General features: G+C 40.1%; 3 protein-coding genes across 4 annotated transcripts; 2 read left to right on the top strand and 1 right to left on the bottom strand.

The window, feature by feature from the left end:
• The first annotated feature begins 657 nt into the window (after window positions 1-657).
• Window positions 658-15,702, top strand: LOC103465721 (rhombotin-1-like). 2 transcript variants are annotated; one of them, XM_008410817.3, is made up of 5 exons: window positions 658-1,516; window positions 3,818-4,031; window positions 12,697-12,822; window positions 13,192-13,300; window positions 15,121-15,702. In XM_008410817.3, the coding sequence occupies exons 1-4, from the start codon at window positions 1,495-1,497 to the stop codon at window positions 13,295-13,297; spliced, it is 468 nt and encodes a 155-aa protein (XP_008409039.1). In that variant the 5' UTR covers window positions 658-1,494; the 3' UTR covers window positions 13,298-13,300; window positions 15,121-15,702. The 2 variants fall into 2 exon arrangements, with proteins under 2 accessions (XP_008409039.1, XP_008409038.1); XM_008410816.3 differs by having other exon boundaries at window positions 677-1,516; window positions 15,118-15,702.
• A 1,244-nt stretch (window positions 15,703-16,946) lies between these two features.
• On the top strand, window positions 16,947-21,146 carry ric3b (RIC3 acetylcholine receptor chaperone b). The gene is made up of 6 exons (XM_008410815.3): window positions 16,947-17,215; window positions 17,823-18,049; window positions 18,150-18,228; window positions 18,882-18,975; window positions 19,072-19,202; window positions 20,228-21,146. The coding sequence occupies exons 1-6, from the start codon at window positions 17,095-17,097 to the stop codon at window positions 20,608-20,610; spliced, it is 1,035 nt and encodes a 344-aa protein (XP_008409037.1). The 5' UTR covers window positions 16,947-17,094; the 3' UTR covers window positions 20,611-21,146.
• A 458-nt stretch (window positions 21,147-21,604) lies between these two features.
• Window positions 21,605-26,688, bottom strand: psma1 (proteasome 20S subunit alpha 1). The gene is made up of 10 exons (XM_017305538.2): window positions 26,553-26,688; window positions 25,644-25,688; window positions 25,468-25,569; window positions 24,732-24,835; window positions 24,002-24,090; window positions 23,387-23,457; window positions 23,171-23,300; window positions 23,013-23,092; window positions 21,937-22,041; window positions 21,605-21,853 (listed from the first exon to the last, which is right to left on the bottom strand). The coding sequence occupies exons 1-10, from the start codon at window positions 26,553-26,555 to the stop codon at window positions 21,791-21,793; spliced, it is 792 nt and encodes a 263-aa protein (XP_017161027.1). The 5' UTR covers window positions 26,556-26,688; the 3' UTR covers window positions 21,605-21,790.
• Between the last annotated feature and the right edge of the window lie 987 nt (window positions 26,689-27,675).

The following is a 27,675-nucleotide window of genomic DNA, read 5'->3' on the forward strand; positions in this document are numbered from 1 at the left end:
CATCATTAACGAGGATAATGAATAGAATAGATATCAATAATTGTTTTTCCACACATACGGCATTATACAACCTCCATGTTATTATTACTGTGTTAAAAAGTACAAAACTTGTAAGAGTAGCTTATTATTTTCATTATGCTAAGTTGTTAACATGCTAACCAGTCCTACCTGGCTTACTGCTATTTCCTACATCAGTTTGCAATCATTATTTTTAAATAATTCAAGGCCAATTTTTATTGTGGGTTCCACTGAAAATAGCAAGTCCAACCGGGGGTACTTCTACCAATGGACCTTGTACTCACACAATATTTTAACTTTGACTCTCTCACATATCAGCTCGGGAAGAGTCGGACGATGGGGCGGAAGTGGGTGTCCCGTTCCCGTCAGTTTCTGAAAACACGAGAAAAGAACTTATAAAAGCGCTTTCAGGGTCAGTAGACCACTTGAAGGTGGGGGTCCACTCAACTCCTTCTGGAACCGCGCGCTAGGTAAAAAGCTCACAAGGGTCCACTCGACGACTGGGTTAAAAAAAACGTAAAAAAAAATAATAAAAATGGCGGTCAATTGTTTTTACCTAAGCACGGCATATACTCACAATGAATATACTACTAGTTCTGACAAAAAAGACAAAGAAAAAAAAGTAAACAAGCAAAAATAAAAACATGAACAGGAATTGGCACGCATGCGCACGAGCTCGCGCGCGTCAGCCGGCTGTGCATCTGTCGTGCTGAAAAGCTCCGTCTTTGACTACAGGGCGCCCCGGAGATAATTGGTGTCCTTGGAGTTGAATAAGCTCATTCTAAAACACCTCAGGCCCGGGCTGTCCCGGTGTGTGTGACTGTGTATTGAATAATTGATTCCAAGAGGGAGGGGCGGTTCCTATCACATCTGAACCATAATGACTTTATATAATTAGCACGCAGGAACTAAAAAAGAAAAAAACAACAACAAAACATTTGACTGTGGAAGTTTTTTTTTTCTTTAATTTTTTTTTTTTTTTTTGCAGTGGGAAAGGCAGAGAGAGAGAGCGAGAGAGAGAAGGGGAGGGCGCCGTGCAGAGTGTGTGCACAGCGGCTCATTGCACTGAAGGGAACGGCCGCAGTCCGTGCAGATACAGACATACTTAAGCACTGACATCAGCCAGGACAGCACTCACACGCTCTACGTTTAAAGGACATCTCCCCCTCGCCGAAGAGGTGACACTCGAGAAACGTCATCTGTCATCCATCCACGGACTCAGTTTTTATTATTATTATTTTTTTTATTATTAGTAGTAAGAAGACAGAGAGTGACCGGGGTTTTTTTCTTCTCGCCGTCCTCCGGGGACAATGAGGAGCAGATCCGAAGTTTGAGCGACTCCAGACTGATCGCAGTCATTTACGCTCCGCTCCGAGGCTGTCCGTGTTGATTAGCTCTGTTATTTAGCAGACAGAAGAAGACGTGCGGGTAGTTCTGTTCTTGTTGGATTGTAGCCGCTTTTTCCTCCCCTGAAGGATGGTGCTAGACAAGGAGGAGAGTAAGTACAGAGGGATATTTGTTCCTTTTGAACTGAGATGTGGAGTGGAGTGTTGACATGTACTTTATCTGCTCAGATCTTTTCCCATAAACATAAAGCTCTATATTCCTGACTTACATCACTGGTTATCATCAGCTGTACTTTAAAAAAAATATATTTATTTTTTTTACCAGGATATGCTGGACTGCATTATCCTTTGATCTGATATGCAGTTGAATTTTCTTGCATGTCATATAAAATTATAAATATATGAAATGGAAAAAATTAAATACTGACTCAGAATAAACGGATGTGCCTGAAATAACTTAGCACTTTATGTAAAAAAAAAACAACAAACAAAAACAACAAAAAAACAAAACGCTGGAGTTCAATAGGAAGTAGAAAATCGTCCAAGCTGTTGTCAGACTGACATGTTCGCCCATTCCTCCTTGCAAAAGCTCGATCAAATTGGACGGACAGCGTCCGTGAACATCGCTTTTTGAATCTTGCTAAAGATTCCTAATTAGATTTAGATCTATACTTTGACTGGGCCTTTAACAGATGAATATGCTTTGATCTAACCAGCTCCATTACAGCTATATGTTGAGGGTTGTTGTCCTGCAGACAGTGAAAGAAAAATCTCAAGTCTTCCGCAGTGTCTGTCAGTTTTTCTTCTAAGGGTCCTGCAGCACAGAAGCCTCCCCTCATCTATATGCTGCCACCACCGTGTTTGCTGTGAGAATCAAGTGTTTCTTGCAGCTCTTTCAAACTGTCTGCAGACATCAAGTGGGAGTCTTGAAAGCGTAGGAGTTTCTTCAGCTCAAACACTGATTGGCTGGCTCTACTTGATCTGTTTTTCTGTCCCCACACCGCTAAGTTGCACGGAGGAACTCATCAACGTTTAACCCTCCCTACTTATGAATAACTTTGAAAAATTACTACCGTTAATTATTAAATCAGCAATCTTTCAAAAGTAAATAAATAGAAGATACCAGAGAAGTTAGGTAGTGATATTTACAGGAGCAGTATTATGTGTTTTCCAGTCACAGAGCGCCATTTTTCAGCACAGTCAAGTAACTATGTTATCTTCGGCTGTTATGAAGGTACTATTTATATCAAATTAAAAGAAATTTGACTTTATAGTTTAACACCTTGAAATTGGGCCTCTGTTTAAAAACTTCTGCTCTTTGAAACTCCGCCTTCAGGAAGTCATCACAACATGGCTCCTCTATTAACCCTTTAACAACAATTTTACCAGTGCAACACTGAGAAGTAGATCCTATAATGAGCTCAGCAGATGCGCAGTTCCACCAGGTGTTTGCCAATCGCTTCTGGCTAGTCTGAAGGAGCCAGGTGGGAGAGCAGTGAGGGGAGGGCTGCTCTGTGAGGCAGAAGCTTACAAGCTTGGAAACCTCATCTCTCAGGAGGAGCTTTGTCCTCAAAGGCAGCACTAGGTCCACCCAGGCGTTTTTAACATTTTACATAATACCGTCCCTTTAAAACCAAAGAAAAGAAAAAGTCAGATGACAGACATTAATTTTACCCAATCACTTCCTGTTATGATGGAACATCCAATCAGTCTTTGACATTGGGATACGCCCATGATGCCTGTCCAATCGAGTTGTGCCTGACTTTGCTCGTCCAATCGGGTATAGTTCTTACCTTGAATATTTAGATACTTCTACCTCGCCTGCAGACATACCTACCTGGATTTGAGGAACACCTAACTGATTGTCCAATTAACAGATTCTTCCACTTAACCTGTGGATCTCTCCAGCTAATGTGCTAATTATCCCACCTGTCAGTTTCGGTCATGTCTTGGTAGTTTTGAAGGTACGATCACACATTGAACAGAGCTCTGCAAGAAGTTTAAAGCTTGACAGATCAAGCTTTAAGCAAAGTTATTTGAAACTTCTGCAGAACTTGACCTCTGACCTGTCTGCTGTGTTCTTTGGTCTGTATGATGCTGTCTGTTCAGTGTTGCCTAACAAACCTCTAGTGCCTTGGAAGAACAGCAGGATTTAAACTGACATCAAGTTGCACACATGTAAACTTCTTAATTCAGTTGAACTCAGTCTTTGTTACTTCTTTTTGCTTTTCTGTAAATCCTTTTTTTGAAGAAATTTTACAAATAACTCAATCAGTTGATTTGCCACGTTTCATGTGATGCTGGGAACTGGAAGAATCTGTTGATTGGACAACTGGGAAGTACTGGAATTAAGTTTACTGATGCTCTATACCCTAAGGTTGTAATCTGGGGGGAAAATGAACAAATATCAGTTCTCAGGTTTCTATTTGGTCATTCTTTCTGTTTCATTTCAGGCGTGTCTGTCGTTCCCCTCCAGTCCAGAGAGAAGCCAAGAGGCTGTGCCGGCTGCAATGGGAAGATCCGGGACCGCTTCATGCTCCAGGCGTTAGACAGGTTCTGGCATGAAGACTGTCTGAAGTGTGCCTGCTGCGACTGCCGCCTGGGCCGGGTCGGCTCCACCCTGTACACCCGGGCAAATCTTATCCTCTGCCGCAGAGACTACCTGAGGTATGGCTTCCATGTGTGAGGACAGAATAACTGACTATACCATTGGCTTTTTGCTTAAGTGTTGTTTATGCAACAAAAATTAACTGATGAATGCCCCAAATATTGACCAACCTTTAGTCCATTAGTCTTATTAAGCCTGCATCCTTATTATGCAGAGTTTTACAGCATAGAAAGTCCAGTAGATTCGGTTTGATTAGGGACCAACATTGCAACATTTGCTACATTTTCAGCTGGTGCGGTTCGATTTCAAATGAACCAAACCCTTTGAAAAAGCTGTTTAACCTCCTCGCCTGTGGAGGCGCTGCTCCAAGAACCACTGAAGGAAGTGACATGAAAACCTCTGAAGAAGACACTGAGTGCAACTTCTTTCTTCACAAAATGTAAACGAAAGTTGAATGGCATCAGATTTTAGATTTTCTCTTTTGTCTTTATCAAAGAACTACAAGTCATTTGCCCTGCTAGCGCAAAACATGGGCATTTGTTTTGTTTCTATTTACCCAGAATTCCCTGTGCTATAGTCTGCTTCCTGCCTTTGGAGCCGTCTCTGGTCTGATTGGAGTTCACATGTTAACTTGAACTTCACCAGAGCTCACTTCAACCGAACCACGACCTAGATTTGCAGGTGGACCAGAGTTCACATTTTTGGTTCGCATCAGAGTTTGATTGCGCATTCACTCCTCCCCAAATGAACCGGACTTCCTAGGCAAATTAACAAGAGTTTGATTAAAGCAGACTTAAAAGGGCTGGTGTGAATGCATCCTAATTCTCAAACCAATTTTTCAGTTCTAGATGTGTTCTTCCTGTGCATGCATGTGTTCTCTCCAGGTACTCCAGCTGGACCATCAAGTTAATTGGTCTCTTTGAAATATCCTGAGGTGTGAGTGTGTGTGCTTAGTTGTTTATGCTGTGTGTCTATGTGACCCTGCCTTTCGCCGAGTGAGTGCTAGAGATATGGACCCTGCAAGGATAAGCCGGAATAGACAATGGATAGCATGATTGTTTGCTATGGTGTTGTTTGACTTAGGCGCAAATCATACTGCAACAATTTTACATTCTTCGACACATAAACTAGCTAGAGGGTTCAAGGATTTGGGAGAAGTGACACCAAATGCAACAGTCAGCAGCAAGCTCACACAGTTGGAAGAATGAATGCAGGAACAAAGGAGACAAGCTGCTGACCTTTTAGTATGTTTTGAGTCATTGTCAGGAAATGTAGAGTGAAGCCAGAACAGTGGGATTGGAACTTTCTATAGACTTAAGCTTATTTTCTTAAAATGAATTATGAAACCTTTCCTCTGTTTGATTTGTTCTGCAGAGAATGGACGAAAAAAAGAAAGATGTTGAAATACAGGTGTTTTGGCTTCCTCTGTAAGATGTGAGGGGAAAATGAGCTTTCTTTCTAAAAGGAATAAGCAACGAGAGACAGGAGGCCTGTAATGCCTGTGGAGGTCTTTGTTATGCTGCTTAATGTTGGCCAGTCCTTGTCTCCGTTTAGCACAGTAACACATGTTGAACGTTTTTAGCCTATAGGGCGTGTCCAAATGTAGGCTAAACCAAGACATTGAAAGTCAGACTTGGTTAGAGAATTTGGTCAACCTCAAACACATTTCAACCACATTTAGACACCAACATGTTGATGTCTTTTCTCCTTTCTCTTTTTATGCCGCCAATACAAAAATGGTGGGCAACGTCGATTCTCTCCAATGAAAGTTTCCCAATGGAGATGGAAGCTTGTTAGAGAAGCATGTGGCAAAAGCATTAAGACCACAAAAAAGCAATTCTTTGTGCGTTTTCAGGAAATGTATGTGCTTTGTTAGGAAAAGTAGGTTCAAACTTAGATGTTGCAGATTTGGAAGTTTTAGTATTAGCTAGCTTAAGGTTATCCTGCCAGATTGGCCAGTTAGCTCTCTATACTTAGCTAACAATCTTCATATATCATATATTTGCTGTTTTTGCAAAGTAGAACATGATTAACTCACTAACGAAAACTAAATAATTGTTATGTTTTTCTTTCAGACAAAGGAGGAATGAACAAATAAAATACTTTTTAGCTGACTTGGTAAAAATATATAAGTAAATAGCAGCTTGTCAGCTGCTATGTACTGCTAAAGAATATGGCGGGCAAAGCTCACTGTGATCGGTGTCCCTTATTTCATTTCTGAAAGGTGTCATTCCTAGCATAGCATGGAATAAAGACAGAAGAAACAATAATAACTCAATTCTTTGTAGGTTTTCAGGGAAAATATTAGCTTACGGTTATGGTAATTGCAGACATTCCCTTGTTGCCTGCAGCGGTTTTGTTTTTGCTGTATAGCTAGCAGTGTCGCACCTACTTATCTCTATGCTAAACCAAGCTAACACCCAAGAGACAATTAGCTTAGCCTACTCTCTCTGAGATGAGCTAAGCTAAATATCTTATGGTTTGGACTTTGTTGGTTTTATGTTTGTCAAGAAAATGAATACCTACCTAGCTGCCAAAATACATTCATGTTAAAAAGCTAATTAAACCCTTTTCCATACACAAGTTGATTAAAAGAAAAACAAGAATTTGTTGCACAGGTCTGAATTTACTCTAGATTTTCCCTAATCCATGCAAGGTCTTGTACTCAAATATATACACAGCCTAAATCCCTCTAAATCCTTTAATAAGTGGTGCTGATGGTTGTAGAATGTCTTTAACTTGAAAAGGCCAAGTACCATTAACTTCTGACTGGTGATGATGACTGCTTGCAGATGGTAGATTCTGTGTTGCTATAAAAAAAGATTTCCTTGACAGGACTGATTGGACTGAGAAATAATCAAGTTGGTAAAGTTCTTTGAATCCAGTAAAAAAAAAAAAAAGAATCAAATCCCATAGAAGCAGTCCAAACAAGTGATTTGTTTAAGTCAACACAATGTCAAGGCCTGCAGGACAACCAAAAATGTCTCAAATGTAAGAATAAAAATTGGATGTTTGGGAACCACCCAAGTTCTAATTTGCTATAAATTCAAACTTGCTTAAACACAAGTGTCACTGGCCTCTGTCTCCAAGGAGCTTTGTCAAAACAAGCCCCTCTCTAAAATGCCTCTGGCTGTTCAAGCTAAGTCAGCAATATTGCGTCTGCATATAAGCTTTATAAAATCAACTCGATTGAATACGATCATTATTAAAAAAAAAAAATCCTCAGTAGATTCTTATTTTTTCTAAATTATTGAAGTGTAAAATCATTCCAACCTGGTTGGAATAAATCATCCCAAGTTAATGTACATGCTAGAGACGAGTGATCAAACTCAAAACCTGGGGGTAGTAACCTGGACCTTCACAAACACATAAAGAGAGTTACAAAGTCAGCCTTTTATCATCTGAAGAACATTTACAGAATTAAAGAACTAATGTGATTTGTTCTGATATCATATGGAGTCAATATTGGTATCGCCCAGTGCTGAACGATGTGATATTGGCATCGTAGTGGAAGGGAAAAGGTTGTATCGGGACACCCCTAATTTGAAGTCATGCCATTCTCTTTCCATTTTCAAAATGTAATGCGTATTGCTATTTCATAATTACTTATTATATTATGTTTCTACGGCGCAAGGAACTCTTAACTGCCTTGTTGCTCAAATATGTTGTGCAAAAAACTTGATTTGACTGAACACAATGGTGCCAAATGTAGGATTTGAATCAACAGGATTTTATAAAACTGGCTGGTCCGAAGGTCACACCCCAAAACAATTTCTCCACCAAATTAGCAACGTGTGGAGTCAGGTCAGCAGCTAGAACTCCTGATTTCTCAGCCCCCGATGCTGAACCCATGTGTTAGTCTCATGTACAATCCAGCTGGATTTCGTTGGAGCTAAGTCGCTCATTAGCCACGCTGCACTTAGGAGACCAAAACCCCTTTTGACAGTTAAATTGGCTAGATTGCCTCCTGTTTCCCTCATCATTGCAAGAGTGCAGACCAAAAGCCTTTGAAGAGCTGGATTAAAACCATGTGATTTCTTTTAATTGGACCATTAGTGGAGAATTAGCATTGAGCTTCGTAGCCTCGTTAAGGAGAAGGGGGGAGGAAAAAAAAAACCCACCAGGTGCCTGTGAAGGACTCACATTCGTTAGATCAGAACATTCTGGTAATTAGGGCTCGCTTTTGTTCCCGCATTAGTCACTCATTTGATGACGTTTTTCAGTTGTTGTCTCGGGCTGTGGGATACAAATTCTCCTTTCTTTCCCCCCCTCTCTTTCCCTCTTCTACCACGAATGTTGTTTTTCTTTTTTTCCAAATGCTTTCTCTTTGACCTCCCCTTTTTTTTTTTTTTTTTTTAACATGGCCTCTAATGGAATATGGAAATCAGTCGTGGCCACTTGTCTTCATGCGTGTTAGGCTCCGAGGGAGCCATATGTTCGTTCTGTCGGAGGTGAGTGAGAGGTGAAGCCATCTGCAGTTGGCCAGAGCCAGAGCGTTTTAAAGCCCTACAGAGTTAGTTCCCAGGTAGTTCACTTGTTGCTTTAAAGGAAAATGTTCAGATCCTGTACTCTTCCACGTTAAAATCGGTAACATTTCAGTTTTTTTTTTGTTTTTTTTTAGAAAAGAGCTGATAAAGTGAAGCCATTAAAAAAAAAATCACCCTCAATATCATACAGCCACATATCAGAGGAAGCAGAGCGTTGAGGAGAGCAGAAAAGAATCCTTGAGCTTGTCTTCGCGAAATGTTGGCAGAAGAGCAACAACGTTGTTAAAATATGGGAGCCTGATCATTTTAATCCAGGCTTGTTGGCTGCTTTGCTCGGCCTTTAATCACACTGTATACCCCGATGGAAAGAAAGAAAGAAAAAAAAAACCCCAACCACAAGATTTCTGGCCAGCTGTTTCTGACTAAAATCGGACATAAATAAAACCGTCCCGAGCAAAGCGAGGAATATTCTGCAGAGGAATAAGAGACTGGAAGTGCGGTGCCTTGCTAAAGTATTTGCACCCCTTGAACTTTGGTCACGTTGCAACCGCAAACCTTAATGCATTTTATTGGGATTTTATGAGACAGACTAACATTATGTAGGACATGATTGTGAAGGGGAAGTGGAGCCCTAACCCAAGATGGAAACCTATAAAGTGGGGCACGCCTTTGTTTTTCAGCCCGACCTTGTCCAGATCGTCCAATCGTCTGACTTTATTAAAAATTAAACATTTATCGTACCATTTATCAACTGTTGTGAAAAATTATAGTGATAAGCACTTGGATTCATCGTTGCCTTGATCAATTCCTATTACTGATGTTAAATAAGAAACAAAAGTGATGGTATCATTGGAAATATTGAAAAAACTCATTTCTGCACTGTTTGTTCCCTAAGAGCATCAATACATATCAGTAACATTGAAAATATGATTAAATGCAGTTACTGTGTGCTGGTTAGTGATATAAATCTTCCTCTCATAAGACTGTTTGAAATTGAAATGTTTTTCACAGTCAGCTACCTAAAAAAGAAGCAACAACATTGTTATATTAGCACTATAGAACATTACGATAAAATTCAATATCGTCCACCACTAATCTCAAAACAACAATATTATCATTTATCGCAACAATTGCAGGCACAATTTGATATCGTGACAGTCTAACTCACCGGTTAGAATGAACACCAAAGAACAAGCGAAGCAGAAAGGTCAGGAGCAGAGTTGTGGAGAAATTTATATCAAAGTTACGTTGTGAAACCTGTTGACAGTATATGGATTCCCATTTTAGTATTCATCTTGGTTTTGGAGCAACTAGAAGCAGAAACAGTGACCTACTTTTTCCTCACAAGCAAATCTTACTTCTCAAATAAGAAAACAACCCACGAAAATGTAGAAACTGTGGATCCGTTTTGTACAAAAATCAGTCAGACAATTTCTCTTAGTTTTAGTAACATTTAAATAAAATAAAGGCACCAAAGGTTTGTCTTAGAAATGTTTTATTTAAAAAAAGTGTAATTTTTGTGTCCCCAAGCGCTTTCGGTTAACGACTTTGACCCTCAGGGCATAAAGACTCTTGGTTTAGATTAAAAAAAAAAAAAAAAAACTAATGTTTTTGACTGGCCCAGTCAAAGTCCAGACTTACATTCAATTAAATATGTGTGACAAGACTTGGAAATTGCTAACAGTGGAGGCTCTTCACTCAGTCTGACTGAGATTGATCTGTTTTGTAAAGAACAGTGGGGGGAAATCTCAGCTTCTAGACGTGTTGCTCAAGGTGGTTCCTGATCTCGAGTGAGAGTGCATACCCTTTGAGGTACCTAAATACGGGCAGGGAACCAATCGTGGTGGGCCCGCAGCCTCAAAGAGTGAACCCACAAACTGGTATAAGCAGACACCAAAACCTGGTTCTAAAAAGCAGCAGTGGTCTGAGCAGCGGATGATGAGCTGCTGAACACCTGACTGATGAAAGTCACTGTTACCCTGTGAGTGAGGGCAGTGGCATCCTGAGCTGCACTGGCAGCTCAGGGTGCCACTTCTGAAACAATCCTGTCATCTATCAGTTTTTAACATGTGCAAACATTAACCATTTTCCACTTCCAAGCTTGGGAGTCGGGGGGCCGTTTCGTTTTTCTTTTATTGCGACCTGCAATGGGACAACTTGGAGGATGAGTGGATGATAAATTTAATGGTTTGCAGCACTTTTTTTTTTTACGACGTAGAGTGCAGTTTCTTTTTACGAGAAGCTCATCCCATCATGTTCCCATAATTACAATTTGGATGTTGATTTGAGTCCCTTTCTCACACTTGGCTGCATATACAGATGATGTGATTAGACGACTCTGGTGAGTAATCTGGGAGAAATGCAGATCACCCCTAGAAAGAAAGCAGTAAATTGGTTATCTGGAGATGGTGGATTATCAACATCTGTGCTGCTCACTGAGACACACAAGTGAGTTTTTAACACCCTTTCTTTCTTCATAGCTGACTGAAAAAGTATTTACGCCCCTTAAAGTGTTTGGCCATTTGTCATGCTTCTACCACAAACGTCAGTTTTAACAGTATTTGAGTGTTAACAATAACTACCAAAAAAAAAACAAAAAACATCTCCCGACCACTGAGATTAAATCTTTTACAATCACATTGTTAGAAATGTCCTTCCAAGTTGAAGCCTGTTTTGTTTAGGTCCCAGTATGTCTTTAGTGTATGGAAAACTACAAATACTCCAAAGACGATGCTAGCTTCTTCTCCATCTTGGTGTTTTAGGACCATGTTCTCTTTCATTTGAGATTTTTTTTTTTATTTCATAACATCACTCTGACCCCAAGGTTTTTTATTTGTCTATATATTTTTAAAAAGTATTAATTCGAGAAACCTCTCTGCCCAGATTCATTTTTTAGCCATACTGGCCTTCTGTGGAGCTATGCTACTCCTCTAGAGTTACCATGAGCCTCTTGGCTGCTTCTCTGGCTAAAGCTCTCCTAGCCTGACTTGTCAGTTCATGCGGACGGAGACATCTTGGAAGGTTCACAACAGGATTGTAGTAATTTGATGCTAATATTGGAAATCGTTTCGATATCAGCCAAATAACGAGTATAGATTTGGTCTTCATGACTCTAACAAACATCTAACTGAACATCTTTCTCAATACTGGCAATAAATAACATACATGGAAGTATGGGTGGGCGATATGGACTTAAGGTTTTATCATGATAGTTTGTGGTAGTATCGTGATAACAGTAAAAGTGATGATAACTGTTTATTGTTTCTTTTGAAGGGGGACAGCAACTATAGCCACACAAACACAACTCATGAAAAACATTTGCATTTGTAACATGTTTCTTCAGGATGTCATCCATCATCCATCCATTTTCTTTGGTGGGGTCGGGAGGGTTGCTGGTGCCCATCTCCAGCTAACATTCCGGGCGAGTGGCAGGGTCACCTGGGCAGGTTGCCAGTCTGTCGCAGGGCAACACAGAGACAAACAACCATGCACACACACACTCACACCTAGGGACAATTTGGAGAGGCAAATTAACCTGACAGTCATGTTTTTTTTTTTTGGACTGTGGGAGGAAACCGGAGTACCCAGAGAAAACCCACGCATGCACAGGGAGAACATGCAAACTCCATGTAGAAAGACCGGGGCTGGGAATCGAACCCAGAACCTTCTTGCTGCAAGGCAACAGCTTTACCAACTGCGCCACTGTGCAGCCCTCTTCAGGATGCCAGTCACATTAAAAAAAATTTGATCTTGAGCTTCACACCGTAACAGCATTTAATCATATTTTCACATTTATTGATATTAATTGATTTCATTGAACAGACAGTGGAGAAGTTAGCAAAAACAGCTAATCCGACAATCCAGACATTTTGGAGTCTTTTAAGCATCATTAATCAGAATGTATTGTTAAATGATGAATCAAAATTCTTATCGTGATAAGACATGTATCGCGATAAAAGATAAACGCGATACTTTTTTTTTTCTTTTCTACTCAACTATCCACCACCTACTTTCTGCCATCCTGTCACGTAAAATTGCAACAAAACACGCATAAAGCCTTTCGTTGTAATGTTTCAAAAGGATTGGAAGAGGAAAAAAACAAAAGTACAAGACGGTACAAATTCCTCTGCAGACCAGCTTATATTGTGTTTCCCCCACACCGCAGCTCTTTGGTGAAATGCATCCATGTGCGCGCCCAGATTAAAGGCCCGCGTGTCGCCCTGCTCTCCCTCTGCAGGCTCTTCGGGGTGACGGGGAACTGTGCAGCCTGCAGTAAGCTGATCCCTGCCTTTGAGATGGTGATGAGAGCCAGAGACAACGTCTACCATTTAGACTGCTTTGCCTGTCAGCTCTGCCGCCAGAGGTAAGATTAGGGGAGCAATTAGCCAGGGAGATCAAATTCAGTTGACTTATCTGGAAGGTGCACTGGTGAGCACACTATTAGTGCAGGCGTAATCACAAGTTGATTAAATCCACAGCGGAGAAAGAAAGAAAGGAAGGAAGAAAAAAAAAAACCTCGAAGGGTTAAAGACTTTGTCAGACACTTGAATAGTTAATCAGGGCCGTGGCTATGCAAGATTAATTTTCTGATTATAATAGCAGTAGATGTATGCGGTATGAAATTATGCCTGGAGAAAAGAAAAACAACACTCTCGTGGGAAAACCTCGCGATTCGTTTGAGGTCCGGCGAGAAGCAGGAGCCGGTTCATATTTTGATTGTTTCTCTCTGCAGATTCTGCGTGGGAGACAAGTTCTTCCTCAAGAACAACATGATCCTGTGCCAGCTGGACTACGAAGGAGGCCATCTTAATGGAGGCTCTGACAGACAGCCACAATGAGAGGTAATATTCTGATAACAGTGAAGCGCAGTCTCACACAGCTGCGCTGACAGTTTGGACCAAACCATCCGTGAGATATCGTGACAGTGATTTTCCCCCCAACGCCTCCCAAATAAGACCATATGTAGATATGATGCTTCACACCAGAGACTGAAACTCCTCAGAGGAGAAGAAGAAGAAGAAAAAAAACATCCCAGTTGGAGAAATTTGAGTTTGGGTGGTTTGTGAATTGAAAGGAAGGGGGTGCATGCTTATGACAAACTAAAAAAAAAAAAAGTAAATGTGTGATATTTCAGATTACCTTTTGGTTGCAATTACAGCTGCAAATCTTTTTATGGTTTTGTCTCTGCCAGCTTTGCACATCTGGAAACTGGAAGTTTTGCCTCTTCCCTTTTGAAAAATAGCTGAAACTCAAACTACATGCAGAGCATCTGTATACAGTAAATTTTAAGTGTTGCCACAGACTCTCAGTATAACTGGACTTTGACAGGGCCATTGAAAAACATGGGAATGTTGTGAGTTAAACCCTCTTGTTGTGTGTCTGGCTTTCTGTTTGGAAGGGAAAACTTTGCCACAACCCGAGATCTAATGCCTCCTCAAACAGGTTAGCGGCTTCCATCTTCTTCTGTGCTCTGTCAGTGTTTCGCTGAGGAGATGTTGTTGTCAGCAATGCGTTCTACAAACAGGATAAGCATCATTTGTTGCTCAGCATCACAGGTGGAGAACATCAGAAGAGGAAGCAGAACCAATGCATAAATAGTCTCTATCAACATCTTAAGCCAATAATCAAGACTCTTAACACAGACGTCAAACTTTATTCACCTGAAAGTTTTGCAAAACAGCTATTAGTTATTAGTTATAATTTATCTGGAAAAATGTGTGAAACAAAGTGAGCTAAGCATTTTCAGAGCTAGCAAAAACACTAAAGTGCTAAATGAAAGATTAGACCGGGAACATAAATGTCTAACTATGTGAATTTGTAACAGAACAGTTGGTAACCAAAATTTTAACACAGACGTCAAACTTGATTCAACTGAACGTTTGCAAAGCAGCCTAGTAAATTAGGAAAATTTAATTTAGCAGAAGCTAAGTGCGCTAAACATTTCTAAAGTTAACAAAAAAGCTGTAAAGTGCTAAAAGAAACATTTTTATTCTATTATTAACACATTAGAGAAAGTTTCCCCCCTACAGAGTTTAGATAGACCATCATGCCTTGCTGGGTTTGTAGCTTTGTCTTGTCTGCTCTGTTCCTGCTTCTATCATGAAATCATTCACAAAGTGACTCCGTTTACCACTTACTGGGATTTATTTAGGACTCAGAGTAAAGACGCCGCTAAATACAAAGACCCACCACACTTTTCAGATTTTTATTTGTAAAATCTTTCGAAAATAGAGCACCACTCTGCTTCCACTCTGCAATTCTGTACACATTTGTGATGGACTATCATATAAAATACCAACAAAATGCACAGAAATCTTAGGTTCTAAAAGTGCAAAGGTCTCTGGAGAATTATTAGTTTCGCAAGGCGCTCCATGTAAGAGTGGAAGGGGCTGCAGCTCCTTCCAATGTCTTCAAATCTTGAAATGAGTTCCAAATCTATAAAGTTTTATACTGGTGGAAGAAAAGTTGGATGACACTAAAAAAAAAAAAAAAAAAAAGTTAGAATCCGCTGCATAGTTATCGTGTTGGGAAATGTTTCTTAAATAAGGGGTCTAGGGAGTTTATTACGGCAGAAAAACACTTGTGAAGTGTTTTTTTCTTCTTCTTTTTTGCTGCTGCAAAGTGACCCGAGGATCTTTTATATTTTCTTCTCTCACAGCAGATCTGGAGAAGGGACCACTGTGAGCCAGCTGGACCATGAAACTCACAGCAGCACACTGCTCATCAGCTTCTTGCTTCAAACTGAACTCTGAAGAATGTAAAAAAAAAAAAAAAAAAAGAAAAAGAAGAAAATCTCCGATTGGACACATTTGCCGCGGCCGATGTTTGAACTCTTCGCTGCAGTTTTTTAGTTCCCTAAAAAACTGACCGTTCCGATCAGATGAGCTCGAGGTCAGCCAGGAAGCGAAACTGGAGAAACCGTGAGGAGGACGTTTCCCACAATGCTTTTTATGGACTGCGAACTGGAGCGTTGCGGATTCTGACAATAATTTGAGGAGTTTGTTTAAAAAAATAACAACAACAACAAAAAAATTGATACAACAGACGAATGAAGTGAGTCGGGAAAAGAATCAGAAGCTGTAAGACTGCCGCATTCTCCTGGCTGTCATTTTTGGAGGAAAACGAAATAATAATAATGATAACAGTAAAATAAAACTTAGATTTCCAGCCCACTTTAAATATATTCAAACTGTTTCCCTTGCTGCTTTTTTTTCTTGATTTATTAAACTGGAATTAAATCACAGTTTGTCTGCCTTTTATGTACCAACATTACTACATGTGACATGATAGGGTCACTTTAGGTCAAAGACAGGATTGCTTGTTCTGCAAGAATAAAATCCTGCAGAAAAGGTCAAATAGAAATATAATATCTGAACATACACTAGATAACGCTCTTCATTTATTACATACCCAGATTCAACGGACAGGGATGGACTTGCTTTTTAACATTGAAATTATTGTTAAAAAACAAAAACAGAATGACACTAAATACTGAACCTAAACCACAGGATTTAAAAGGCCCATTAAAATCGCCCCTGGTGTTTCTGCAAAGTAAACATCTCAGTCAGCCGGTGTCATAAGATCTGGCAGAAGGAGGCTCGAGTAGGAGAATTTATTTATTTTTTTAGTATGCTGTGTGGAATAAAAAGATCAATGTTTGAACAAATTCTGAAGCATTTTCATCAGATAAACCAAAGCAGGAAGTTAGCCTCGTGTGTTTTGAACGATTATGGAGTGCAACATGAGGCACAATCGTCCGCCTAACATCGACTGCCAAACGCCACGGCAACGCTCATATGAAGTTGTCTGAGCATTCAATGCTACCTGGGTTAAACCGTTAAGAGTCTGTTTATATTCCTGGTTGATGCTTATCACTGCTTTTTGTTTTTGACAATTTTCACCACTTGTAAAATGACTACTGGCTGGTTCAGGTGTTAACCAACATCGTTCTGTCGTGGCAGATGATGTGGTTGTTCTGCAGCTCCAACTCCAACAAAATGTAGTTGGTACCTGAAACTAAATCTGTCTGTTCGAGTCCGCCCTGGTCCTCTACGGGACTTGCTTTTATAACCTAAATGTTTTTATTGTGGCTGTTCTAGCGGTGGAGAAAAAATAGCCACACTTGTTATGAAAAATTACAGTTTGAATTTAGGTCAAACATTTGGTGAAATATGACACCTTCTTCATTGTAACTATTGTGTTTGTAAAAGATATTTGGGGCACCTGGATATTTTGTGTGTATTAGAATTTTAATTTCATTTGTGTATGTACAAATGTAAACAGCCCAGTAATTTTTCTCTGTAGCACAAGAAAGACGCTGCTGATGTTGTGTCTAGTTTAAGAGAGGCTTAGCACCAATAATGCCACATTTGTAGCCCATGTAATATTTGTCAGCTCAAGTATTTTCCATTTTAACAATATTTTACTCTTTACTTTCTCTATCGATCGACATTTAAAATACGGTCCCTTGGCGACCCCTGGCGGTAAAACATTGTAATTGCCGTTCATTCTCACTTCCGCTCCTGCGTTCAAAGAGGAAGTCCCACTGCTCCATCATGTCTTCTCTATTTTTGTGACTTCAACCTGTTTGTTTAACGCTGCAATACAGCCGGAAGGCGGCCGCCCAGCTGTCGGTATGTCAATGTCAACGTTTCAAAAGGTGACCCTCGCGACGTGCCTCGTGCTGTGCGTCGCGCTGCTGCTTCCCAAGATGCTGCTGTCCAGGGGGAAGAAGGATGCTGCCGAGCGGCCAGAAGGTGCGTCGCCATTTATTTTCTATCCGTAAAACCGTCCCTGTATTTGATTTGGTGGTATTTTGGTTTCGGGCAGGTTCATAATTCTATCACCTTCAGCCGTATGAGATGGGTGTGTTTATTGTGTTATGTGGCATGAAATATTTCCGAGACAATTCTATTCTTCTTCTTGTAATTGCATTTTCCTCCCTACGGGCGGCGCCAAAACACCCAAGTCAGAAATTGAATGTACCCAGTTTTTCAGAAGCGTAAAGAAAAGTTAACATTATAAACGGATAGGGGTTGAGCGCGCGACCCCTATCCGCGCTCAACCCGTCCTCCACGCGGCTGTCACAGGTTCGAGTCCCGTTGTCTGTCTTCCCCATTCCTCACAACCCTCTTCCCTGTTGACTCCCTGGTCACTAAAGTCAAAACATAAAAAAAATTAAATACATAGAAAATAATAATAATAATAATAATAATAATAATAATAATAATAATAATAAAAACAGATCATTTGAAAGCCTGCTTAAAGTAGTTAAAAGTTCTAGTATTTGTTCATTTGGGTTTATATTGCATTGGTCCTGTTGGGTTGGACAACCATCTTACCAACTTGGCCTGTTCCCTGCAGGCTCAGGTCATTTCCCTCCCATGATGCACCGGCAGGTGGCTCCAGAGGGCCGTAGCCAGAGGGCAGCGGGGTCCGGGTTCTCGAGGGCCCATAACTCTGATTCCATGTCCAGGGCTAAAGGAGCCGGGACAGGAACCGGGACCGGAGGCAAATCCAACCTGGCGGGACAGATTATCCCCGTGTACGGCTTTGGGATCTTACTCTACATCCTCTACATTTTATTTAAGGTAAAAACAAAAAAACAATCATGTATCACTGGCCTGAGGAAGGAGCTCTACTAACTAGAGCAACAGGATGTGGGAATCATTGGGAATGTTGCATTTTTAGATCACATCTAAAGGGAACAACAAGCCGTCAGCTAGAAGGTGTCTTCCACATCGATCTGAGAATATGAAGAGGAAGATCAGTGAGTTTCATCTTATTAATAAACCTGTTTGTTGATTCCGTAATATCTGCATACCGTTTGCCTGTAAAAAGTATTCACTTCCCGTGGATGATTTACCCTTTTGTTACTTTTATAAATAATAATACATAAACTAACTTGCTTGTCTAAAATATTGTTTAACATAATTATACTTTTTTTTTGCCAACATTTCTACTTTGGTTCCTTCTGTTATTCAGAGATCTAGTTCATTTATTCAAACCTAAGCTGGGCCGCCATGTTTGTTTCAGAAAGACGGCTCTTTCTCCTAGCAACCCCTCTGTGGAAACCACCTTTGTTTGATCTGTTTCTGAACTTTAACATTTAGCATTCTGAATCTCAGATGAAGCTCCTGGGTTTGTTGTAATTTCTCCACATGTTGAACCTAAAGGAGTTTCAGTCCAGTGAAGATTGGGAACAATGTCTCAAATGTTTTTATTGTGTAAATAATCTTTTATTGGTTGCTATTTTGACTGTAAAATGCTGGAAACAGCCTTGTAGAGCAGAACCTAGCTGATACTTTCATCCCTAAAACCTATGGAAGGAGTGAAGGTGAACTCAATATTCCCGAACTGGCGTTGGCTGCCTGTACGATCGGTTCCGCACCGTCTGAACGTCTCGTCTCTTCGGTCCCTCAGCTGACTTCGAGCTGGCCCAGCTGCAGGAGAAGCTCAGGGCGACGGAGCTGGTGATGGAGAACATCGTCTCCAGCGCCCACCACAGTCCTGACAGGTGACTCTTCTTCTGCTAAAATAATTGTTAAACTTTTTTGAGTTGAGGTTGCACTACTCTGGAAAAACAGACTAGAAACTACTACTGCATCTGCAGGGTGACGGGGGTCACCGCCGACCAGGAGGAGAGTCTGCTGCAGCAGCTGTCAGAGATAACCAGAGTGATGCAGGAGGGTCAGCTGGTGGACGGGATCCTGCCGGAGAAGAAGGTCCAGGAAGGCTGGGAGGGTGAGGGAATGTTGCAAACTCACCAAATTCCAAACAAGTTCTGAAGACTCAATAACTGTGTTTCCATTGATCATATAGTTGAAGTCACAAAAATAAATCCACTCAATAGAAACATGGCAATTTCGAAAAAACTATTCTTTTTTTTTTTGCTAAAACGTTTTTGTGCTAGTATGAAGTCATTTTTCATCTGTATCAAAATTAGTGTGTTTTGCAAAACTGCGACAGAAACACTAGCTACATTTCCCATTTCCATTGATCATTTCATTGCGCAAACTGGAATTGCGAAAATGAATTTGCTGCAACATTCCAAATAAAAAAAAGTCATGTTTTCTGATAATAAAAAACTTTTACGTGCTAACATGAGTTAGTTTTTTGGTTGTATCGAAATTTGAATATTTGCAAAACTGCAATGGAAACTGTAGTTAGGTCTCCGTTGAGCACATAAACCACACAAATTGGAATTCTGAAAATAAATTTGCTTAATGGAAATGCCAAGTAAAAAAAATTAATGTTCTCCGATAAAAGGTTTTTGTGCTAGGAGGTTTTTCTGCTGTATCAAAATGAGTGTATTTCACCAAACTTTAATGGAAAGACGTTTTTTGCATCACTCAAAGTCACATGATCCGCAACCAGACATTGCCACTTATTGTGTGAACAGACTTCTTCATGTGTGATTTTAATTGTGTTTATTTAATGGAAACACTGTCGTTGCAAAATTGTGGGGTTTTTTTAACATTAGCGGAACATTGAAAACGTTTTGCTCACATTTGTAATGGAAACACAGACGCATTTTTAGGCATCACACAAATCATCTGATCAATAGCTGCATGTTACTACAGGCGGAAACGACAAAGAAGGAAGTGGTAGGGGGATGACTTATCGCGTGAACAAACGTATCCAGGCATGATTTTAATTGGAAACGCAGTAATTGCAAAATTATGATTTTTTTTTGTCATTAGTGGAATATCAAAAAAGTTTGTAATGAAGACTCAGCTAGTGACTATATTTGCTCCAACATTTCCCAGACTATCCAGAGGAACCTCGCCCGTGTTGGGACGGTGCCCAGTGCTGCTGTCAGCACAGCCCAGAAGGAGAACCTGATGCAGACAGAACAGAAGAGGCTTCAGACAACCAGGTGGAAAACCTTCTGGGAGGTTTTAAAGGTCAAGAGTCTGGAGACACTGAAGAAAGAGTAAAAGAGGAGGAGACAGAGCATCAGCACAACATGGAAGGTGCTCAGCCTGACCTGGCCGGGGTCCTCAAGGAGCTGGAGCTCACCCTGAAGGTGACCTCCATGTTGGAGCAGGAGAAAATCCACGAGCTCAACCGACCTGCGGCGACGGAAACATCCGGTGGCTCAGTGAGACGGAGGAACAAGAGAAGGAAGGCCAAGAAAGCAGCACCCTGACTCTCCCATGAGGCTTAGCAACGTTAGCTCGGGCTTTAGGAGCTCTCAGCAGATTGGCCGTAGCATGGCAGCTGGTGTTAGCATGACAACACCAGCCATGGTCATCTTTGCTTGAACTGGAAGAGAGCAGAACCTGAGCGTCAGGAAAGGCTCTACCTGAAGGTTTGGTATCGTAAAGTAGCATTTAAATGAACCGTTTAATAAGCTAAGTTCATACTGTAACACCGACATTAACCCAGCAACCTGTTTATGGGATTTACTATTTCTGACAAAAACTGTCAGCCAATCATCACTGGTGTATTAAATTTGGGCTTTTATTGATTTATTTGAAATGTTCTGTTTAGAAGTCGGGCCGGACCGAGGCATAAGCAATAACATGCTGCTGCATAAAAGAACTTGGTATCACACAGAGCAGGTTGATCTGGGCAGGAGTTGTTCACCTATGAAGGCAAATGTTTAGAATTGGAAAGTTACGTCAACAATAAGCTATAATTTATTACTTCATCACCATCTAAAATTGTTAAAAGCTCAAGTTTTTTGTTTAATAAAAAGTGATAAAATATTTATAAATTACATAGCCAGGCCAATGAGAATCAAACTAAAAAACGACTGAACTGTGCAGATATGTAATCATGCAAGAAACTTAAATTTTATTTTTTTAACTTTGTTCTGGCTCGTCTCTGCCCGTGTTTCCCACATTAGAAAGAAGACAGGCTAAAAGATCGCCGTTACCCTTTGAAAACATTTTCAGACTTCCGTTTTTAGTTTCCATTTTAGCATGCAAACTAAAAACGGTTTTTCCTGAAAACGTATGAGGATGTTTTAGAAAGCTGTTGTCGGAAAAGCACACAAGTTCAGACAGAAAATATTAAGATATTCTGAAAGACAATAAACGCTTTTGCTTCCTCATATTTCATGTTCATTTAAACTTCTGATCAAACGTTTTGGGCTCAAATCCGTTTAAAAAAAAAAAATTGACCAAAAGCACAACTCAAAAAAAAAGAATGTTTATTACTATAATGGTAGATTTTACCCATACAATAAAAAACGTTACATGGGTTGATGTAGGCAAAGACTAATTTGAATGAACAGTTTTGTGAGTGGCACATCACGACAGCCTTCTCCTCTACAGAGCCGCATCATCCGGTTGGTCTGGGGGTTTTACGGAGGCTCTGCTCCCTCAGTGCTCCATCGGCTCATCAGGTGCTTCTCCAGAAGCCAGCTCCTCTGCAGGCTGGGCGACCTGGACGGAAATACAGATTGTGTTTTAGTTCACGGATATTCGTTCAGATGAAAAGCGGCGTGATGCGAGCCGAAGCGCTCTACCTTTCTCTGCGGTCTCTCCTCCAGCCCCTCCAGGTACGGAGCCACTACGTCGTCGTCGTAAATGGTGAACTCCATGTCCTTACCCACGATGCCGATGGAGACGTTCTGCAACACATTCATTCGTCATGAACCAACCGCCCCAACAGAAAATCTCCATGCTGATTTTAAACAATGATAGGCACTGAAAGGCAGGGGTGTCCAATCTGCGGCCCGGGGGCCATTCGTGGCCTCTTGACCCATTAGAGCAGAAGACGACCTTTTAAACCACAGTTAGGACAAAACTACAACCTAGAAATGAAAACCTTTCCACAAAATGTTAGGTGCAAAGTATTCATCTTTTAAAAAACAAGCATTATGCTTTCCCTTTAATCTCATACGAGTTTTTACACTAAAGCAGACATTGGTGAGCACAAACTTGCTCTTAATTGCCTTATCAAAACTTTTTCAAATAAAGTGATCTATATCACAACTTAGTCAAAATTGTTTTGTTTTCTTCAGTCAAGTCCAAAATTACAACCTAGTCTTAAAGCCATGTTAAGAAAATTAATTACAAAAATTATGAGTGGTCATAACATTAGGAAAATAAAGTTGTATGAAAATAAACTTGTAATACAAGAATAAAGTTGTGGTTTTATGAGAATAGTCGTAGTTTTACATCAATAAAGTTGCAGTTTTCCGTAAATAAAGTCGTATTATTACGAGAATACTCATAACGTTACGATTTCATTCTCGAAAATTGACAACTTTGTTCTCGTTATACTATGACTTTATTCTAGTCATTTTGTTTTCTTAGTTTGATCCTAATATTTCGTCAAGCAAAATAAATCACAGCGGTTGCCTTTATTCCAATAAGGAAAACCCTTATCAAGCTTTAGATCTACAATGATTCATACATTCCTTTCCTACAAAAAAAATCTACTTTCTTTGTTTAGTTAAAATATTTCATATTTCTTTATTGTTTATGCAGGGAAAAATAAATCTCTTTTTGTGAGTTGTGTTTTTTTTTTTAAACTGTATTTTACAGTTGACGATCTTGTAAAAGGTTTGGCCGCCGCGGCTGAAAGGGAACCTGGTACCTTGGTGGTGAGGTCCTGCTCGGTGGGGAGCGTTTCTCTGAGCGCGCGGAGGCCATGTTGGACCAGTTCATTCAGAGCACCTGCCAACAACAAGGTTCCCTACTGAATGACGTCACAAAACGCTTCTCAATGAGTTTTGAATAAAATCAGAATCTTACAGTCCTGGAACTTGTCCATGCACCTCTCCAGGTAGGTGCGTGCAGACTGGGAGCGCGCTCCGATCGACATGGCTTTGCAGTCAAAGTAGTTTGCCGATGGGCAGGTCTGGAAGATGTGAGGCCCCATGTCCTGGCAGACAGAAAGATCTCAGCGCTCCACTTATCGTGCTTCAAGTTAACGCTGGAACTCTGCAAATCCAAACAGCAGAAACTTACATCATAGCCGGCGATGAGGAGTCCGACTCCATAGGGCCTCCTCCCGTAGCGCTGTGTGGGAATCTGGGTTTCTATGGGTTCAGTTCAGGATCACACTTTTTCACACTACGACTAAAAATACATTTAGCTAACCGTTAAATTTGCTCGTTTTCTTTATTCGTTGCTTTTCCTGGAAATGAGTCGTCATTTTTTCTGTAGCTTGCTTTGTGATAAACAAGCAGAAGAAGGGAAGCAAACTGTCAGGATGAAGCTTTTTGACCTTTACACTCCATACCAGTAAGTGGCGGTAATGCTGCTAACTGTTTGTTGCCAACCGCCAATAAAATCAAGAAGAAGCTTTTTGACCAATCACAGATCTTTATAAAGTCTGCCTTCCAATTTGGGTCAATATCAATGTTATTTTTGTCCGTTTTTGTCCTTAAATGATCATGTTTAGTCCAGTAGAACCAGTTCTACTTTCCTCATTCCAATGGATAGACGCTTGTGTGCCATTAATATATTGGGCACCACGTCATTTTCAGCAGTCTAGCATTGTTTTGTTTTTTTTTAGCCCCAACACTGACCCTAAAGTTTAAACAATTTTTCAAATGAGAACTTCAATAACGGAAAGGATACTGCTGCCGATGAGTGAAACGAGACGAGAAATCGGAAGGGGTCGGTCAAAGACGAACCTCGAGTCCAAACACTCCTGACGCATAAAGTTACTGCAAGAGAGAAGGTTAAAGGTCTGATTAGTCAAAACATACAAAGCAGGTAAATCTGGTTAAGAGACGTGTTCCTGTTTGATGTCTGTCAGATGGAGGTGAGAGAAAATCCACCTATTTAAAGGGGAAGTAGTCTGTATAATCCAAACATATAGTGGCATTTTACAGCACTATATTAGCTTCAATTGTTATAAAAATGTTGTATATATATCAAAAATGACAGAAGAAATTTGTAATTGGGCCTCTGTTTCTTTAAGAAACTCCTGCTCTTTCTGAAACTCCGCCTCCAGGAAGTCATCTCAACATCATTTCTCTATGAAGCCTTAAACAAAGTTTTTTTTATTTTACCAGTGTTTCACTGAGCAGTAGCTCCTACAACCAGCTCAGCAGACACTCAGTTCCACCAGGTGTTTGCTAATTGCTGCTGGCTAGTCTGAAGGAACCGAGTGGCTGGATAATCTGAAGTTCAATCAGACCAAACTTTTCTTGTTTTAGCTCAGTCAGAATCACCAGAATTATTTTTAATTGCCAAATGCCATAATATTGAGAGAAAGAAAATATGTCAAGAGCTTTTATTGACGTCTCTCTGAAATGTCCAACATCCAGCTGGTTCCAGGTGATAAATGTCCTTCATGTCCTACCAGAGCAGCCTGGCGTCAGCAGTCAGTCCGGCGATGGAGATGCCAATGTGGTTGTCGACATGCAGGATCTTCTTCTGGTGGGCAGCCAGTTCAGACTGGGCTCTCTGTTCAGAATTAAAACAACATTTGATCATACCAAATCCGAGGGTTTTGACATTTTGCACAAACATCTTGCTTGGAAGGTGTCGTTTTCCCAAAATGAAATGAGATGCTCAGATCAAAGATAACAAAAGGAATGATTAAAATTAATGAGCTCTGTCAGTAATCTGACACAAGCACATTATTCTCTCTGAAAAGGCATGAAGACGTTCGGAAGAATCATGACAAAATGTGTTATTTCACACAAAACTAAGTATTATTTCATGGGTATCAGTCATACACACAGTTTTGTAGTTATGTTTACTATTATCCAGAATCCTGAATTAATGAGTTACAGCAACATTTAAATTCCCTTTGGGAACAGTAAAGTATTTTTGAATTTGAATTGAAAACAGTATGGATTGGTAAATGAACCAGAGGTTGTAATCAGCTCTGGTCTGATGTTAGCAGGTCAGATACAGAAAAATCTGTTGGGTTTTTTTTCCCCCCACCTTTCAGAAACGTTATTAGTACTAAGAACAATTATTGTCAATCTGTATGCAAGCCAACCAGAACCACCTTACTCTGATGTTAAAATCGGTAAAATCCTAACACAATCACATTTCCCTTCCCATCCCAGAGGGTTGTATGATCGTACCTTCAGTGCAACGAGGACAGCGTGTGTTCTGGACTTCAGTCCCACAGTTGCTGAGCCTTGCTTCACCGCTTCCATGGCATATTCGATCTGATGGATGCGACCCTGCGGACACAGAAGCGCCTCAGAAAACGGCCCTGAACTCGGTGCAACTGGAGCCTGCGGGGGACAAAACTCACCTGAGGGCTCCATACTGTTACATCGTTGTCGTACTGGTTGCGGAACTGGAGAGAAAACAAGCAAGAATTCAAAAAGGAATGCAGAACAAATTATACACTTTGATAGCTGGAAAAACACAACCGAGCCAGACGCACGTAATTATCTTCCATAATCACAAAGTTCTTTATGAAAATGTGTGTTCAATAAAAAAAAAACTTCGAGGTAAAACGCAACACTCGGTTCTGTGCCCGTCTAAAGCCTCCGCTGTTTTAGTCAGGGGTTTTAAATGACCGTATAGCGGCTAAATAATTGATAAATCCACGTTAAACGATGACAACTCAGTAACCGATGCTAGCTCGAACCATTTATTAGTTGTAGCGTCAATTGGATTAAAATATACACATTAAATGTATCTAAAGATTTCTCCAAGCAAATTTCTTTACATATAAGAATGCAACACAAATATATCATGTTATTTTAATAAAAAGAAAGTGACCTGAGACAAAGCGAAAGTAAAGCCACGGTTCTCCCTCCGCTCAGGGCATTTATGCTAACTCAATCTGGTGCGGCTAACTTCAGCTAGCACCTCTATGGTACGCTGCTGCCGACGGCTTAACCGCACAAATAAGCTTCTCAGTTTTTAGTATGTGGTTTAAGGAGATGTGTTCTCGAGTATTCCACAGTGGACTTTAAAGAAAAGTTGCTTCACGTTCCCTCTGAGTAAGCTTATAATGCTAACAGCTACTGAAGCTGTTTTGCTTACTCACAGTGCACACAACTTAGCAGGCTAACGCTTAGCATAGCCCGACTAAATTAACCCCCGATCAAAAATAGCAACATAACAATAACTAACTGGACGTTTTATTGTTAATGTACATATCGCATATTATTAAAGTGATAAAGCGGCATTCAGCTTCATTCAAACCTACCATATCTGCTCAGATAATGTCCAAGTTCCAAGGATGTGCCGCTGTGATACTCGATTGTTCTTCCTGGATGTGATGACAGGGGAGAGCAGAAGAATGCCGATTTCAAACCAGTCATCGGCCAAACCTCACCCCCCGCCCTCCCAGTATAATTAATTTTCTCGGAAAATTTAATTTAATTTATTATTATTATTATTATTATTATTATTATTATTATTATTATTATTATTATTATTATTATTATTATTATTAAACCATTTAAGAATATGTGGCAAGACACAAAAATTTATTTTCAAGATCCCAATTCATCAAATCTGACTGATCTTGACTTTTGCTAAAATCAGTCTATTAGTCAAGTAGAAGCAGTGGCGAGATATCTCAACGGACTTGCATCTTCTGAATAGAACATTATTATTTTTAGATATATAGTTATTAAAAGGATTAATTATTTATGTATTTAAATCTTGTAGCTTCCTACTCCATTTTAAAATGATTCACTTCTTTTTGTTAGATGATCTCACAAGGTAAATAAATTCTAAAATATGTAAAAAATAAATAAATAAATAAAAAAGTTGTCCATTAACATTTTGCTTTGCTACATGCTGCCACAGTATTCAAAAATATTTCTTTTTATGTCACAATGGACTTTTTTTTTTTAAATTGACATTTTCTGTCAAATATCCTTGAATTCGACTACAGTTTTATTCATGTACAAAATAAAAACGTGAAATTGAATTATGTCTCCATACCTTTTATGTAAGTAAATATGAATATATCAATAATATGAAATAAATAGAACTAACATAAATTTCCTTAACTGCGGATGTTGTTTTACATCAGTTTTCATCCTGGACACACAATGGCAGTATTCGGACACTAGGTGGCAGTGACGACTTAGAAGAAATCACTGCACTCTTTCACCAGTTCGGATTCGATGTTGCGGAACGTACGTTATTATTGTGTGTCCAGATTTAGTTTGGAGAACAATTCAGTTTGGACAAACCCACTAACTGCTTTCCCTGAAGAAACTTCAACGAAGAAGACCCGGCGGACCTGTAGACAACAACTGTGAATGTCCTATAAGCGTTTGCACATTTCTGATGTCTTAAACCTAAACATTCTTACA

Source organism: Poecilia reticulata, chromosome 6 (assembly GCF_904066995.2).
Source record: "Poecilia reticulata chromosome 6, P_reticulata-male-v2, whole genome shotgun sequence".
Lineage (NCBI taxonomy): Eukaryota > Metazoa > Chordata > Actinopteri > Cyprinodontiformes > Poeciliidae > Poecilia > Poecilia reticulata.

What these genes read in the sequence shown, in the direction of transcription:
- psma1 (XM_017305538.2), bottom strand. An exon ending in GCTGACGCCAGGCTGCTCTG is followed by an intron (nt 24,091 to 24,731) that starts GTAGGACATGAA and finishes TCTCTCTTGCAG; the next exon opens with TAACTTTATGCGTCAGGAGT. An exon ending in AGGAGAGACCGCAGAGAAAG is followed by an intron (nt 21,854 to 21,936) that starts GTAGAGCGCTTC and finishes ATTTCCGTCCAG; the next exon opens with GTCGCCCAGCCTGCAGAGGA.
- LOC103465721 (XM_008410817.3), top strand. Translation starts at nt 1,495, where the DNA reads ATGGTGCTAGACAAGGAGGAGA. An exon ending in GGTGCTAGACAAGGAGGAGA is followed by an intron (nt 1,517 to 3,817) that starts GTAAGTACAGAG and finishes GTTTCATTTCAG; the next exon opens with GCGTGTCTGTCGTTCCCCTC. An exon ending in TGCCGCAGAGACTACCTGAG is followed by an intron (nt 4,032 to 12,696) that starts GTATGGCTTCCA and finishes CTCCCTCTGCAG; the next exon opens with GCTCTTCGGGGTGACGGGGA.
- ric3b (XM_008410815.3), top strand. Translation starts at nt 17,095, where the DNA reads ATGTCAATGTCAACGTTTCAAAAGGTGACCCTCGCGACGTGCCTCGTG. An exon ending in TGCTGCCGAGCGGCCAGAAG is followed by an intron (nt 17,216 to 17,822) that starts GTGCGTCGCCAT and finishes TGTTCCCTGCAG; the next exon opens with GCTCAGGTCATTTCCCTCCC. An exon ending in TCCTCTACATTTTATTTAAG is followed by an intron (nt 18,050 to 18,149) that starts GTAAAAACAAAA and finishes TTGCATTTTTAG; the next exon opens with ATCACATCTAAAGGGAACAA.